Source organism: Mastigoproctus giganteus, chromosome 1 (genome assembly GCF_048544385.1).
Source record: "Mastigoproctus giganteus isolate SK-2022 chromosome 1, ASM4854438v1, whole genome shotgun sequence".
Lineage (NCBI taxonomy): Eukaryota > Metazoa > Arthropoda > Arachnida > Uropygi > Thelyphonidae > Mastigoproctus > Mastigoproctus giganteus.
Window position 1 is genome coordinate 11,936,839 of NC_143575.1, and position 14,988 is coordinate 11,951,826.

The window sequence follows — 14,988 nt, forward strand, 5'->3', positions numbered from 1 at the left end:
CGATAACATATGCCAAAACAATTTTGTTATCCCTAACTCCTTTAACAATTCTCTCCTCTCTCTTTGCTTTTCAGTTTTCAACTTTTTCCTTTTTTTTTTTTTTTTTCCATGCTTGGAGAAATGTAATTTGCAACATGATCTTCCAGGGGACTCGATCGTGAAAGCGCTGGATGAAATGCTCACAAACGAATAAATAAAAATTCAACATTAATTAACTTGCTGAATACCAATTAGTTTTGACAGATTTCATTAATTTTTGTTGTTCTATATGTTGCTTGTGTTTCCTCTCTGAGATGTCATTTGATTGCAAATAAATTTCCATTGCTAGGAATGATTAGAGCTTAGGAGATTAGCTTGTTGTGTTAGCGGCCTCCGTGCTGGGACAACCTGTGTCGTATCGCAAATGAAGTCACAAGAGTAAGTAGGCAGTTTCCCTTTAGTTGGTAAAATGCTTCCCTCTCCTCTCCTACTTAATTGTTAATAACAAATGATGAAATACGTCCACTTCAGAGAATCGTTTTAATTCAGAAAACAGAAATGACTCGCTCGGAGCCAAATCAGGTAAATATATGATGGAAAGCAGCTTTGATGGTTTTGCCAGAATTACCGTGTAAGAAGCACCGTAATAGTGCACATCAACGACTTTGTCTTGCCTTATAATTAATTCTGTGTTATGATACCCCAGATATAAAGTTTCTTTATCTGTTCGACTACGAGGTACGAATTCAGAGTGCACAAGTCCTTTGTAATTAAAGAATTTCATCATCATGATCTTCATGCTCTATCTTGCTTGTCTCCATAGCTTCAGTTAAGAGACTCGTTGTTTGTCGACTGGAAAGGCGTCGATGATTGTAGACACTTTTACTAGAATTTTTCACCAGTATGCAGTATTAGATCAACATTTACAGAAAGAAATTGACGTTATTGTGTGACACTTTGCCTCCAAATTTTCTTTCTATTGCCGTTTACTGTTTTGGTCAATATCCACAAACCCAATTTTTACCGACTGTTGTGATATTTTTAAGAAATTCTGGATTGCTAAAAGACGTCGGGGAAACCTTGATGGACACTAGCATTGTTCTCTTTCTGTTGGGCGTACACTTAACGAAGATTCACTACTACAGGTTTAGAGCATGTGTACTAGCCATCATATTAGAGAATTCGCCATCCCTATATACAAGTTCTTTCTGTTCAGGATTAGCTGTCATTCTCGTCGACTCCTCGTTATAGAGTTATTAATGCTTTTGTATGAAAAAAAAAGCAAATAATATCGGCGTTTCTTATCGCAGACACCGCGGCTACCTTGCGAGTAGGCGCCGTGCACTCATCCCTGTTTTTCGACATCGTGTGAATAATGGTTCAGCTTGGATCCTGATTCGATACGAAGGATCGCGTCCTATATGTCCATATAGGACGCGAAAAATGTCCTATATGGACATTTTTCATATCATGGTCGAGTTAGCCGGTGTCTAACAAGAATCGCATAGTTGTTCCTCTAGGAAATTGCAATTTTTATCTCTTAAAATACGCACTGACCATAGAATACACGCAGTTTATAGACACAACACTCTGACACCTCAGCGGTGATATATCTAGACTTTGTCAAGGGGTCCATAATTGATTTATGCCATTTGTAACTGATTACCAGTTAGTGAATGTACACAGTGCGTTAATTCGTTTCAGTGTACGGCAACAAACATAATATCCAGTGCTTACTACAACGTACGGTATATGGATAGCCTATGTAATATATATGGAGGGGAGGGGAAAGAAAGAATAATTGCTGGGTTCTTATCTTTCCGATTTAATGAAATTTGGGATGTCTCCACAACTCTTTCTGAAAGAGCTAAATATAAAATTTCATCCAAAACCGTACTTCACCTGCATTGTATATGGATAAACATATGTTATATGTATGAATAATAAAAAAAAAGTAATACTAGTAATTCCTGGATTTTAATGAAATTTGGAATAGCTGAACAAATCTCTGTAAACGACCCAAATGTAAAATTTGTTGACAATCCGACCATTGGCAGTTGAGTTATTTCATGCGGACCGACATGGTTAAGACGATAGATGCATTACGCATGTATGGCAACGCCACTAATGAACAATGATATCGCTGGAAAACCCCACGGTGACAAACCATAAGGTCATCTAGTTTCAACATCGTTTCTTACTTTTGAAATAAGCAAAAAAGCGAAGACTTCTTGGAGCATTTTCTGCTGGTCGAGAATTGTCCGTATTAACCAGCAATGCACATTGGAAACTATCTGCAGTGGATATCTACATCCGTTGATATGTCGTGGATGAAGACATCGTTTGAACAGCTTAAATATATCAAGTAACTTTACAGACTCGATACTCTGACGCTTTATAATCTTAGTTCTTTTGGCGCAAAATCGAACAGCGACAACTGTTTTCATCCGAAGGGAGGAAACGGATGTGGGGGAAGTAACAAGAATCAATGGATTTAGAACACATCATGTCCACCTTGCGTCCAAACTTTAGTTTCAGGGTTTTGGTTTTCTCAACATACTAGGCGTCTAGGCATACCTTACTATTCTGTTCACCCTTCACTGTAACCAAGAATTCTTTTTTTTTTCACTGTTGTGCAACTTGGATCCTGTATCCACCTTGTGTAATCAGCACCAAACAAGACTGTTAATATCATCTCTATAGAAGGACCGATTTGTTATTAAAGATATTCTCTAAAATTTTTGTAGTGCAATGCACTTTCTCTAGACATTTCATGCTCCTATCCTATTGAAATAAACCGCTTGCTTTTCATGGGTAGTTATTGACCTTTTGGGGTATCCATCAAGATGATGGATATCCAAAAAGGTCAATAACATTCAGTAATATCATCCTTTTCGAGTCACTAATATTCATCCTTTTGGGGGTACCCATCATCTTGATGAATACCCCAAAAGAATGAAATTATTCGTATTTGAACGTTGAAAAGCCATTCAAATACTGCGTTGTGAAGCTGCTTCTCCAGTGTATCCTCTGTAGCAGATCAAATTCGGTTACTATTTTGACAATAATCCCAACAAAATTTTTCAGTTCCCGCCTTGTAAATATCAACAGATAAACATGCCATTCATGACATAAGTTTGTTAAATTTCCCCGTGCTGGATATATTTTAGCGATGGCCCTTGAAGATGTTAGCAGAACGACTTCCTCGCCCGTCTGTACTTTTCCCTTTAAATCACAATATTTCTTTCCCTCGCTTCCTTATCACGACGTCTTTAAGACTTCCCAGTATCAAGAATGTCGCACTAGACACACTCCTTTTTAGTGGCCGGAAACTCGTTTATTGCTTCCATTCTTGAATTCGTTATGGAGCAGTTGAGGCAACTGCTATTCATCCGTGTATCACGGCCGTTCCCAACCTCTTTAGCCGTAGCATTTCACTCCACTCCACTCCGGCTATACTTTCAACGAAACTTTACACATCACTTGACCGCTTCACAGGCGACCCTATAAGGCAGGATCTTGCAGCTCTTCTTTTGAAGACCCCTCCTCTGCTTTCCAGACCTCCAGTTTCGTTTTCTGTTTAAAGAAAAGATCGTCCTGACTATGATGACTTTGGATACTCTCACTCAAACTATTTCTCCAGTTGAGACAAATGCTTCACAATTGGTTTAAAAAATGTATCGTGTTCCATTGTCCTGTACATTAATATATGGTTGGTTTTTTATGTATGTCTCGCAAGTTAAATTCTATTTTGTTTTAATCTGTCCGTATCACTTGTTCGGTTTTGCCGACATTTAGCATTTGATGTATGTAAGGAAATCGCTAACTGCCAATATTGAAGTTGTTATTGGGTTTTTAGGAGCATAGGCGATAAGGCCATGTTGCTCCGTGTTTATTGTCTGTAAATTGCGTGTGTTCTGAAGTCAATTTTCTGTTTTTCTGGACCAAAAACCCTAGTTTCCGGGAGGAAAAACCCATGCTATCCTCTCCTGAGACCGACTAGCTCAACCACAGTGTGAAAAAGACCCATAAAAATTCTTTCTGTCATCGATGGGATTCGAACTTAGGTCTTTTCCATCTGGTGTTGGTAGAACGGCGATCCTACCAACTATGTTACCAACGAGGGCGAGTATTCAAGTACAAAATCAAAATGGTTCTTCGGACTTGCCAATTGGCAACCTATGCACGGATGCTTGAATTCTGTAGCTTTCAACAACAGTGGACACGCAAATGTTGAATTTATACTAACATTGAGTAGAAAGTGTGAACTTAATAACATTGATATACACATATTACATCTTATTCTTTCTATTTTGGATGTGATGTAATGTAATGTCCGATATTAGGGCATTTTTTGGAAGCAGAGGATAAACCGTATGGACAACCATCCGTTTTTTTTTTTTTTTTTAATATCTCCAATTGTTTTTTAATTGAGATAAGATATTGAAACTAGTTTAAGAGCTCCCATGTGAATTTAACTTGGCTTGGAAACCATTTCTAGAAATCTAATCATGCTAATAATTATAACTGATATAAAAGAAAATCTTTTATATAACGTTTAGGTTTATAATGTTATGCTTAATGTTCTTGTTCCTATAATTATATAAATTATTCCTTTATTTCATTTTATTTATTCATAAAACAAGATCTTTTTATCGCCGGCGCTAGTAATCGAAGTAATGCTTCAAACGTTTACCATGATCGCACAAGCCTGAGCTATCTAATTAGTGCACCTCTTCTTCTGCTCCTATGCTTACCCCTACTCGCCAACCCAGTTTTCCTCCTGGTGAGGCATGGGCATGCCCCACTGACTTTTAATGGGGTCGCCTCCTCTATTGACCCCATTTCTTCTGTCTTTCTCCCCCCAGTCTTCAGTCTCCTCTCCCTCTCTACTTGCTCGCCAGCGTATATCCCACAGGTCAAAATTTAATAGCTCCAAATTAATTTCGCTCACATTTCGGTTTTTCAATCTAGCGATCAACCTACGCAAACGTGTTTTTTTTTTTTTTTTTTTTTTTTTTTTTTTTAAGGTCCTTGCCACTGAAATCTCAGGAAACTAGGTGGCAGGGCCTGCCAGAGTAAATAACTGTAATACTAGTGTACCTGGTCTGCCTCCACGGGGCGAAGTGTGGGCAACGTCGGGCCTCAGCTGGGGTCTGGCGGCTAAATGGCCAGAAGAACAACGGTACACAACATCACACACTTCAAGATCCATATACTTTTAAATCTCCGGCCTTTACAGTGAACTGTATCACACCACAATGTAAACTACGCGGAGATGGGGGAAACCCCTGGTGCCGTTTGACCCTAAACACACTTTACTATGCTTATCTTTTGTGACACTCTGATTTCTGGGCAAAATGATATATCTCTTTTGGGGATTACCCTGACTTCTAATCTCTCTTGGCACAAGCACATTACAAATATTGCTTCCTCTGCATCTAAAAAACTTGGTTTTCTCTTTCGCTCTCGGCGTTACTTTTCTTCCAAACAGCTGTTCACTCTGTACAAATCGCAAATCCGCCCTACCATGGAATATTGTTCCCACATCTGGGGTAGTGCCCTCAAAACCACTCTCAGGCTTCTTGATCCCGTTCAGAAGAGGGCAGTTAGGTTAATTAATGATTCATCTCTAACAGAGTCTTTCCACTCACTGTCTCATAAGACGTTCTGTTTCTGCTGCATGCCTCTTCTATATATATTTCCTTGGCACTGTTCTTCTGAATTGGCTTCTATAATTCCCGCTCTCTCTTTCTAAACAGTCCGAACACGTGCCGCCAACATCCATTTACTGTCCAACTTCAAACTCACAAAAGCAACTTTTCATCTTGCTCGTTTATTCATTCAACTGCTGTTTTCTGGAACAACTTTCCTTCATACGTATTTCCTGAAAATTACAGTCTACAGAAGTTCAAGTCCATTGTCAACAAATATCTTCTTTCTTCTCAATCTCCAACCCAAGTACGGTACTACAATAGGTTCTAATACCTCTCATATTTGGTGTTTACATATATATAATAATAATAATAAAAATCTCGTAGATTTTTTTTTTTTTTTTTTTTTTGTAGTTGTTGGCGTATAGGCTTCTGTGGCCATAGTGCACCTCCCAAGGTTTTTTTTTTTTTTTTTGCAGTACTTTGATCCAATCCCGAGGCGGGAATCGAACCCGCGACCTTTGGGTTGCCAGCCAGGCACGTTACCCACCCGGCGAAAAATCTCGTAGAGAGTTTTCATTAGAGGGTTATTACTGACGTCATTAAAGCTCAGAGAAATATTATACTCGATATTTAAAATTCATTTTTCTAATTGGTTGGTTTTCAATTCAACGTTCCAATAAATGTCTTATACACTATAATGGACAAAGAAACAGTGTAATGGCAAAATTATTCAAGTTTGTTGCTTTTTGATAAAACCACTGCGAAAAGAATTGGTAAAAAAATAATAAAATGAAATAAACTGTCCTTCTGCGGCCACCCGAAAACGATCTCATCTCTTGATGTGTATCGTATCCATAAATTGCTTGTTCCCTGGTCCATTTGCCTGTTTTGCTGGATGAAAAACCCGAGTTTCCGTGAAAAAACGTTACTATCCTCGCTTGGAAACGACTGACTCAGCTGTGGAGTTAGATAAATTTGAAAATGCGTCTTTGACGAGGTTCGAATTCCGGCCCTTTTTCACCTGATGCGGGGTAAAAATGGAAACCTACGAATTGGAAAGCCAATTTGAAGGCCGACTTCAACTGCCCTGCTGGAGGAGGGGAGAAATATTTTTTTCCGCTCTTAAATCGGCTGAAGGTGTTCCACAAAGACTACGTTCTGTATTAGTGGAGTAAGAGAGCTCTACAGCGTATTAAAATCTGATTTCTGAATCTTTGCCATTTCTCTTTAATCCAATGCTTTTCGTAACATAGTGCACTTATAAGGCTAATCTGAAGTGTTTACTTTGCAGGTTGTAAAACTTTTAAATCGTATAATATTATAGATTTCGTCTCTGTTGCAGTTGTTTCATGTTTGTGGTTTTTGTGTACATTAAAAGAAGTTTCAAATAATTATTGTTTGTTCTTGAAACACGTTTTAAGAAAAGGCTTCCTCTCCCATCCTCCCTACACCTACGCAATATACGCCATTAATGAGTAAACAAACAACAGAACTTTAGGGTAAAGTTGTATACTTTTAAAGGTACAAATTTGATAAGCAAGGAAACGCCCACTCCACATTTGAATTCCCTTTAAGATTTATATGCATCACGTGGCTGTAGAATTCCTGAAATTCTCTCTCCATTGTGTGTTCGTTGGACAAGACGGCTTACAAGTAGCCGCTTCCTAATGACATTCTCTTAGCTCGTTGTGATGCTTAAATTTTTGAAGACAGGCTGTAGTGCAAGCCATTGTGTGCAGAGTACCAGATAGCCTCTCGTTCTTAATGACATTTTTCCAACTGGTTTCCTTTAGCTGCCTATTCTCGGAAGAGTGCAGAGTGTGCTTTATGGGAAAAACATGTTTCTTCAAGTATTCTCTTTTTTGGAAACTGGAACTATCTATCTTAATGGAATGGAGCACGATTTCATGTCTTTGCTTGATGTAGTGTAGCTTATCTTTTTATGACCTTGGTGGTACATTTCCAGGTTGTGTTGCAAGTGAACCAGCTTTCAATAGCAGGTTTTTAGCGGTCCACTATAGGTTTTGAGTTGTTTTCGAAATTTTCGAATTGTGAAAGAGAAAAATCGGATTTATGTATTGATATTTAAATTTTCTCTGCGGCACGTATGTAAATATAAACTAGTAAAAATAATATTACGATATACACACCTAAGAAAACAATATTTTAATTATCCTAACGTTTTGAAGGTGATCCCACATCTTCCTCAAAGTGACTGTGTTGGTTGTTAACTTTTTCGGTGTTTTTAGATAATTTTCGTTGTAAAGTCAATTTTATGAGGATTTATCAAAGAAAAGCAATTGATTTCATATAAAATACTATAAAATATTGTTTTTGTTATAAGTGACTCTTACGTTATTTCTCATTATCTCTTTCTCAATATACCACCTCCAGCACTTCATCAATGTTGTAATGCCTTACTAGAAAGATTCTTTCGATTGCCTGCAAAACACTTATTTATGAGAATGCGAAGCGACTTCCATGGACAGGTCCTTGATCGTTGATGCCATCATCATGAAGTCTCGAGCAGCTCATCCTACTGCAAACGGATACTCTTGGACGGCAGAATCTTTCAGCATCTTTTACTGTTCACTCTGAACCCTTTTGGCAGTAAGTCGCTCACTGTGATGCATATACCGTTAAGGGCCAACCTTTTCCGGTTTTTCTGGTAGTATCCAGCCGAGTCTCAACCTTTGGCACGCGTTGCACCAATTCCAAATTCTGGTGTGTGAAAATACGCCTGTTGCAAAACAAATTGGTTCACTCTCATTACCTTCAAGAGCTGGTGTGTAATGTTTTTGTATTGGTAAATTTTCAACTTTGAGTTATAAAAACGTAACTACTGGCGAAGCTGGTTTCAAGTTTTCTGATATATACATTTTTTTTTTAATAAAAAAAAAGGAGCAGAAAAGGCGAGAAAAAATAATTAAGTTCTTTAAGCAGCTAAAGTAGGAGAAGTTTTTTATATTTTATCTAGAAACCGTGCGTAATTGTTTGGTGTTTTTTTGAAATTTCGAGTTTTTCATGTTTATACTCTTATCTTTGTTTTATGGGCTGTGTTTCCAGTTTCTTACTATTCTAACATTCTTTTCGCTGTGACGTCATGATGAAAATTAGTGTTGCTGGCAAAGAGAGTGTTTTCCAAGTGGACACTAAACGTCAAGTTTTGTGCGCGTGTAGGCCTTTCTCGCAAGGTTCGAAATCCTTAACATTTTTATGTTTGCTTGTTCAAATATTTGTATCCAGGTGCTTGCAGTACGAAAAGGGCTTATCCGGAGTTCTACCAACCCATTGAGTGCGCATGTTATGTAAACCAACTATTAACAGTATATACTGTACACTACGGCGCATATATTCATTACACTTCTTTTATGATAGAGAAATTAAAATTTTCAACCTTTATGCTTTTAAAGTGCAATAGACATCCTGAAACGTCTCCTTATACAGTAAACTCTTTAAAGCCCTCACCCTCGGGGTTTGAGAGGTGCCAGCTTTTATAATTTTCTGGATTTTAGAGAGGTATGCGTAGTGATTGAGCAGTTTTAGAGGAACACAAATAACTGAACTTATTCACATCTGTGAACATTTGTAGTGATTATTTTGCCTTTTTCATCTGGTTTTGAAGTCAGCAGGATTTGAACTGCATTCTCACAGTGAATAAATTTGCCTTTATGAGGAGTTGGCACTGGTATTGCACTACTTTCAACAGATAATTTCAGCTATATTACTTTGAAAATTGATTTTGTTTGTTTGCTGCCGCCATAGACATTTACTGTCCGGTGAAGGACCAGTTATTCCTGAAGCAGGCTGTCACAGCAGTCTCATCTTTTAAACAAATAGACAATAATCTTTTGCAGAGGCAATCTGTTTGAGAGTAGTGAAATATCTGGGCAACTCATTGCAAAATCAAGAGTTTGTTCTGCTGTTGGGAATATTGCATTATCTGTGCCGTTTAAATATTGCTGGCCGAGGAAAAAAAAGTTAAAAGGACAAGGCATATAAAGACAGACATGCTCCCTCCCCCCCCCTTTTTTTTTGCATGAATTCTTAAATACAAATGAGATCGTTGATATGATTGTCGGATTTCTTTCTTAAAATGTGTTGGATTGTAAAGTGCCGGATTTTACAGAGTTTACTGTATTTCAGAAACGGGATAAATTTTTACTATACAGTGATTTTTTTTTTTTTTTTTTTTTTATGAATCATTTTATTTGCTGTGATGCAAGGAAGCAAGCTTATCTAGTATCAGTAAAAATAAATAAATACGATAAAATGAAATAGAAATAACACTTAAAGTTAACTCTAAAGTTGGTCATATAAATTCCCAATATATGCTGAATCCTTTTCATTTCCAAGACTGCAGGATTAGAAAAATATATGCAGCTAAAATGGTTTGATGTATAAAAAAAAAAATCGCCTTGTGTGTTATTGTGGAAAAATGTCAAATATAGTGTCAATTATTGAATTCCTGGACGATATTATGGAAGCTGGAATTTAATAGGCCAATATTTAGTTATGAAAACTTTTATTTTATTTCATTCTTGTATAGACTGCTGTAATATCGGCTCGAGAGAACCTTTGCTGCTTCTTTCTTAGATGTTCTTGGCATTTATTGGATTAGAATCCTCAAAAACGCTGCTGTTGCGTTGTGGATGTGCCAAGCATACAAACGTTAGCATCTGGCTTTTTATGTAAAATGCATTGTTTACAGTAGTCTGAAAACAGGTCTTTCCCAAGAGTCTTGATAGGCTTATAAATTGAGGTATGAGTTGGAAAGTTCTTATGATTCTGATGGTGAGGAAGAATATTTATGTCATGTAAGAACTCGAAAGTATTTAAACTTTAGTAAGCTCACCGGAGAACTTAGTAATACCATTTCACACGTTCTCTTCATAGTAGATAAATCACTGAAAACGGTAGCATGCTTGGAAACCTTTTTTTTTTTTTTTTTTTGCGTCTTCCAGTATTTTTTTGATAAATAGCTTGATCTGTTCAGTGTCATGATTGAGATATACCGCGTGGTTTGCGTAAAAGTTATAATGTACGTATTACGTGGGCTGTTCAATAAAGAATGATCATTATTTTTCATGAATAACCGTACTGCTTGCTATTTCTAGCTGAGCTGACAAATTTAAGACCAACCCAAGTATCACATAGCAACTGCGCAGTTGACTTGTGCGAACGGTGTGCCATTGGTGGTCGATCGAGTTTATGCCTGTTCAGTTTCGCTTACGTAACAATGGACGTGACACGCGAGGAACAGAATGCTGCCCTCAGATTTTGTTTGCTTGTCAAGAAAACATCAGCTAAAGCGTATGAAATGTTAAAAGAGACATATTGTGAATCTACGCTTCCATATAGCACATCTCGCAGGTAATTTAGAATGTTTTAAGATGGACGTGATTCAATCACAAAAAAATCGGCGGTCCTGGATCTCGGACCACTGATCTCACCGCAGAAACCATAAACATTGCTTCTGTGATTGTGAGAGAAGATCGTCGAGTAACAGTAAGGCATCTGGCAGGGATGTTGAGAATAGTAGGAAGCACACGCGGTATTCTCTATGATCATTTCCACATGGCAGGTGTTTGTGCACGCTGGATTCCAAGACTACTCACACCTGAGCAACAGTCAGGAGCTGCAACGGATGGTTACTGAAGATGGTGGGGTCCTGCACAAGGTGATAACGGCAGATGAGATATGGCTTCATCATTTCGACTTACAGAGTAAAGCTACAAACTCTGGAGATCTACGTCAGGGCCAACACCCAAAAAAAAAAAAAGCAGTTGTGGCTTCTGCAGGAAAGGTTATAATCATCCCTCTTTGATATTCAAGGAATGCTTTTCCGGCACGTTGAGCTATGTCTTACGACTGTTACGGGACCTGACTACAGAACTGTACTGCATCACGACAATGCGAGACTTCACATTGCTCATACTGTCATCAGGTCTTTAGCTCTCATTAGCGTAAAATGTGTTCATCCGCCCTACAGCCCTGACCTTTCACTCTGCGATTCTTTTTTTTCTCCCCCCCCTTTAATTCCAAAGTTACAGACGGAACTACGAGGAAAACGTTTCCGGTCGTCAGAAGAAGTTGTAAAAACATCGGAAATAATTCTCAAACGCACGTCAAAAATGGCTTCTACTATGTTTTTGAAGAATGGCAGAAAGATTGGAGTAAGTGCATTTCATCGAATGGGGACTACTTTGAAAAGGACCATCAAAATATGGATAATTAATAATGGTATATGTGAAAAAAAATATGAGCATTCTTTATTGAACAGCCCTCGTATATCACTTAATTCTTCGAAACCTTGTTGACCCATCTGAGGATAGTGCAGCTTTTAGATTGATTTAATTTATGCTAAACCACAGATGAGTACAAAGTACTCAAGTTGTGTACTATAATACCATAAATTATAAACAAGATATTTAAAATAGTTTTAGAGAATTTTTAATGACTTAGAACGTCTGTGCATCATAAATGGCAGCTGTCTATCACAGAACTAGGAATTTTGATGAAATTTTTGTACGGTATTTTCTTAATATAAAATTCCATCGTTGTAAATAAATTTTTACTGCTATTTTTATTTTTATTAGTGTATTAGCCATATGGTGCAAGGAAGCTACCGGGATTTTGTTGCACCAAGAAAAAAATAATAAATCACCCATTTCACTCCCTCATGTAGGTATCTGCCCAGCTGTGCTTTGAATTACCCCAGGCTATCAGCCTCAACCACCCATGGAGCAACTTATTCCAATAATTAACAACTTTATATCATAAAACTTCCTGCAGTCCTTGTAAACTTCCCTTCCCTCAATCAGATCTCCTCTAAGGTGTTTAGTTTCAAGTTCTGCAGCCCATATATTCGAAGTCTTTCCTCAATGAGCGCCGTTTAGCCGATCTCACCAGGCGTTTTGCCCTCCTTTGGACCTTTTCGAGAGGCTGGATATCTTTTTTTAGGTGTCGTCTCCGTACCGGGACACAGTATTTCAAGTGTAGGCTCACAATTGCCTTATACACTGGTAAAATGCCTCGTTTGGCTTTACATTAAAATTATTTTTCTCTGCAGCATATCTCACTTGAAGTATATGAGAAAATATGGCTCACTTAACCTAGTACATTTTTGCAGTATATCTGCTACACCTGTTTATTATTTTGTTAGTTTATCCTCCCTCCCTGTAGATAACGTTTTCTTGACCCTGAACATTCATTTTATAGGGTGAAGTATAATTTAAGGACTTATTTTTACAATATTCGAGTAAAGGACATGGGGTATGTCGTTTATTCTGAACAATACGATATTTTGATTTAGGTGTAATTTTTTTGTCATGTTATATCACTATGACCAGCTTCTTTATATGCGCCTCCGTAGCCAGGTGGGAAGGAGCAGCAGTGCGTAGCACACGCTTCTTGATTAGACCTGGGTTCGAGCCCGTCACCACCAAATACAGAGGATGCGGAAAGGTCAGGGAATGACCACCGCATATCCCGGAGCAATATGGCCTTAGTTGCTAATGCTCCTAAAAACCAAACAACAACAACAACTTCTTTATATGTGCTTAAAATGCCTCATTGATGGTAGTGCTATAAAATGCTGATTATTGGCCCTAATATATATATATATATTCAAGTAGTAGGCATCCAAAATGCTAGTGATATCGCACATTATAGGATCTTAGTATCTCCTTCCATCCTTTTAGAGAACTTGAACAAAGAACCACTCCAAAGGAGGGAGGGCGAAAAAGACGCGTGGCGTAATAGGTTTAATTACCAACAAGACAAGAATTGTTGTGGCTTTTTTTTTTTTTTTTTTGAGTTTTTTCCGCCCCACACTGCCGATTTTCGGGCAAGGGTTGTATGGATTTTTCCTCCCTCAAGCGGTAAAGTTACCAGAGAACACGTTCATTGTACATCATGATATATATATGTAATAACTTTCCTTTGTGTAGTATAGTTGGTATAATCATCGTCCTTCCCACACTGGGTGGAAAAGACCGGAGTTTGAATCGCGTCGATGACATGAATAATTTTTATGGGCCTTTTTCACAACGTGGCTCGGGTAACGTGGATTTTTCTTCCCGTAAGCTCGAGTTTTTCATCCAGCAAACAGTAAATCGACCATAGAACATAGGCAATTTACCGATATATTATGTACAGAGCAATATGGCCTAAGTTGATGATGCGCCTAAAACTCAACAACCAACCATATACTAACTCTTCGTGGTCTCTCTCTCTCTCTCTCTCTCTCTCTCTCTCTCTCTCTCTCTCTCTCTCTCTCACACACACACACACACACACACACACGCACGCACGCGCGCGCGCGCGCCATCTATCCTCACAATGTAGGTTAAGAAATTTATTAACCCTAGAAGTCCCGAAGGTATGTTTTTTCATGCTACAGAAAGTAAACCAGCTATTCTCAATCGATAGAGCAGTTAGCAAGTTGTGCTGTGTGTCTAATGTCACCACCTCTTTATGTTAGTTGGAAAAATGGCCGATAGGGTCGTTGGCGTACTTTTTTAGAATTCCACTCGCGTTTTCGTCCTATCTTTTATCTTTTTTACCACATAAGTTTAACACCGTACTTCAAAACAGGCGAACAGCATTTGTTTCAGCTGACTTTTATTTTGAACTGATGTAACGGTATATATTTCCTTCCCTCTTTGTGCGTTATCATTTTGTTTGCACGAGCACGCAGAGCTCTCCAAATGACCTGGATTTAGTTCTTAAAATTCACAAATTAGGGAGGGAAAAAAAACCTGTCTTTTTCTTAAATAACGATCGTGGAATGTACTTTCCTTATAAATTATGCATTTATAATAATGTGTGTAGGTTTTATGTTCGTCTTTGCTTAACGTACTAACAATAATTGGTAGAGTAGGTAATCTTCGAGACTTAATCTCCTTTATCTTAAGACCAAGTTGACTGCAACAATTAATGTCTGTCCAAAGTAATGTTATTAAATAAATAAAATGTAGATAAATAGCTTTAGACCCTTCGTTTTCTATTTTTTTAAGTGTGTAGAATATCGTAATTTGTTTTGTAATCTCTTCGTATCGTCAAAGAAGACAAATTAATCCATATATTATGGATGAACTTGGCAATTCTGTCTCATACAAATACACTACTATTATTCCTATTACAATTTTTTAATGGGCTTTTTGGTTTCGCAGTATATAGCTGGTAATATTGACTGTGGCAGTCCCTTCTTAAAGTGGCAGCCCTTTTTGATGACACCACTGTTATACGACGAAGTTAAGTGTTATTCAATTTTTAGTCGCATTCGCATATATATATATATATATGCGAATGGGACATATATATATACTGAGTGATCACTGAATTATGA

At 37.8% G+C, this 14,988-nt stretch overlaps 1 protein-coding gene across 7 annotated transcripts in view; it reads left to right on the forward strand.

Annotated features, from left to right (window-relative positions):
* Positions 1-14,988, forward strand: part of homer (protein) — a 651,652-nt gene that overhangs the window by 180,631 nt on the left and 456,033 nt on the right. The window contains exon 2 of one of the 7 annotated variants that reach the window (XM_090371497.1): positions 329-417. The exons of the other annotated variants lie outside the window; for them this stretch is intronic. Within the exon in view, the coding sequence (XP_090227623.1) occupies positions 404-417 (14 nt within the window). The 5' untranslated portion in view covers positions 329-403. The remainder of the gene's footprint in view (positions 1-328; positions 418-14,988) is intronic. 7 annotated transcript variants of the gene reach the window in all.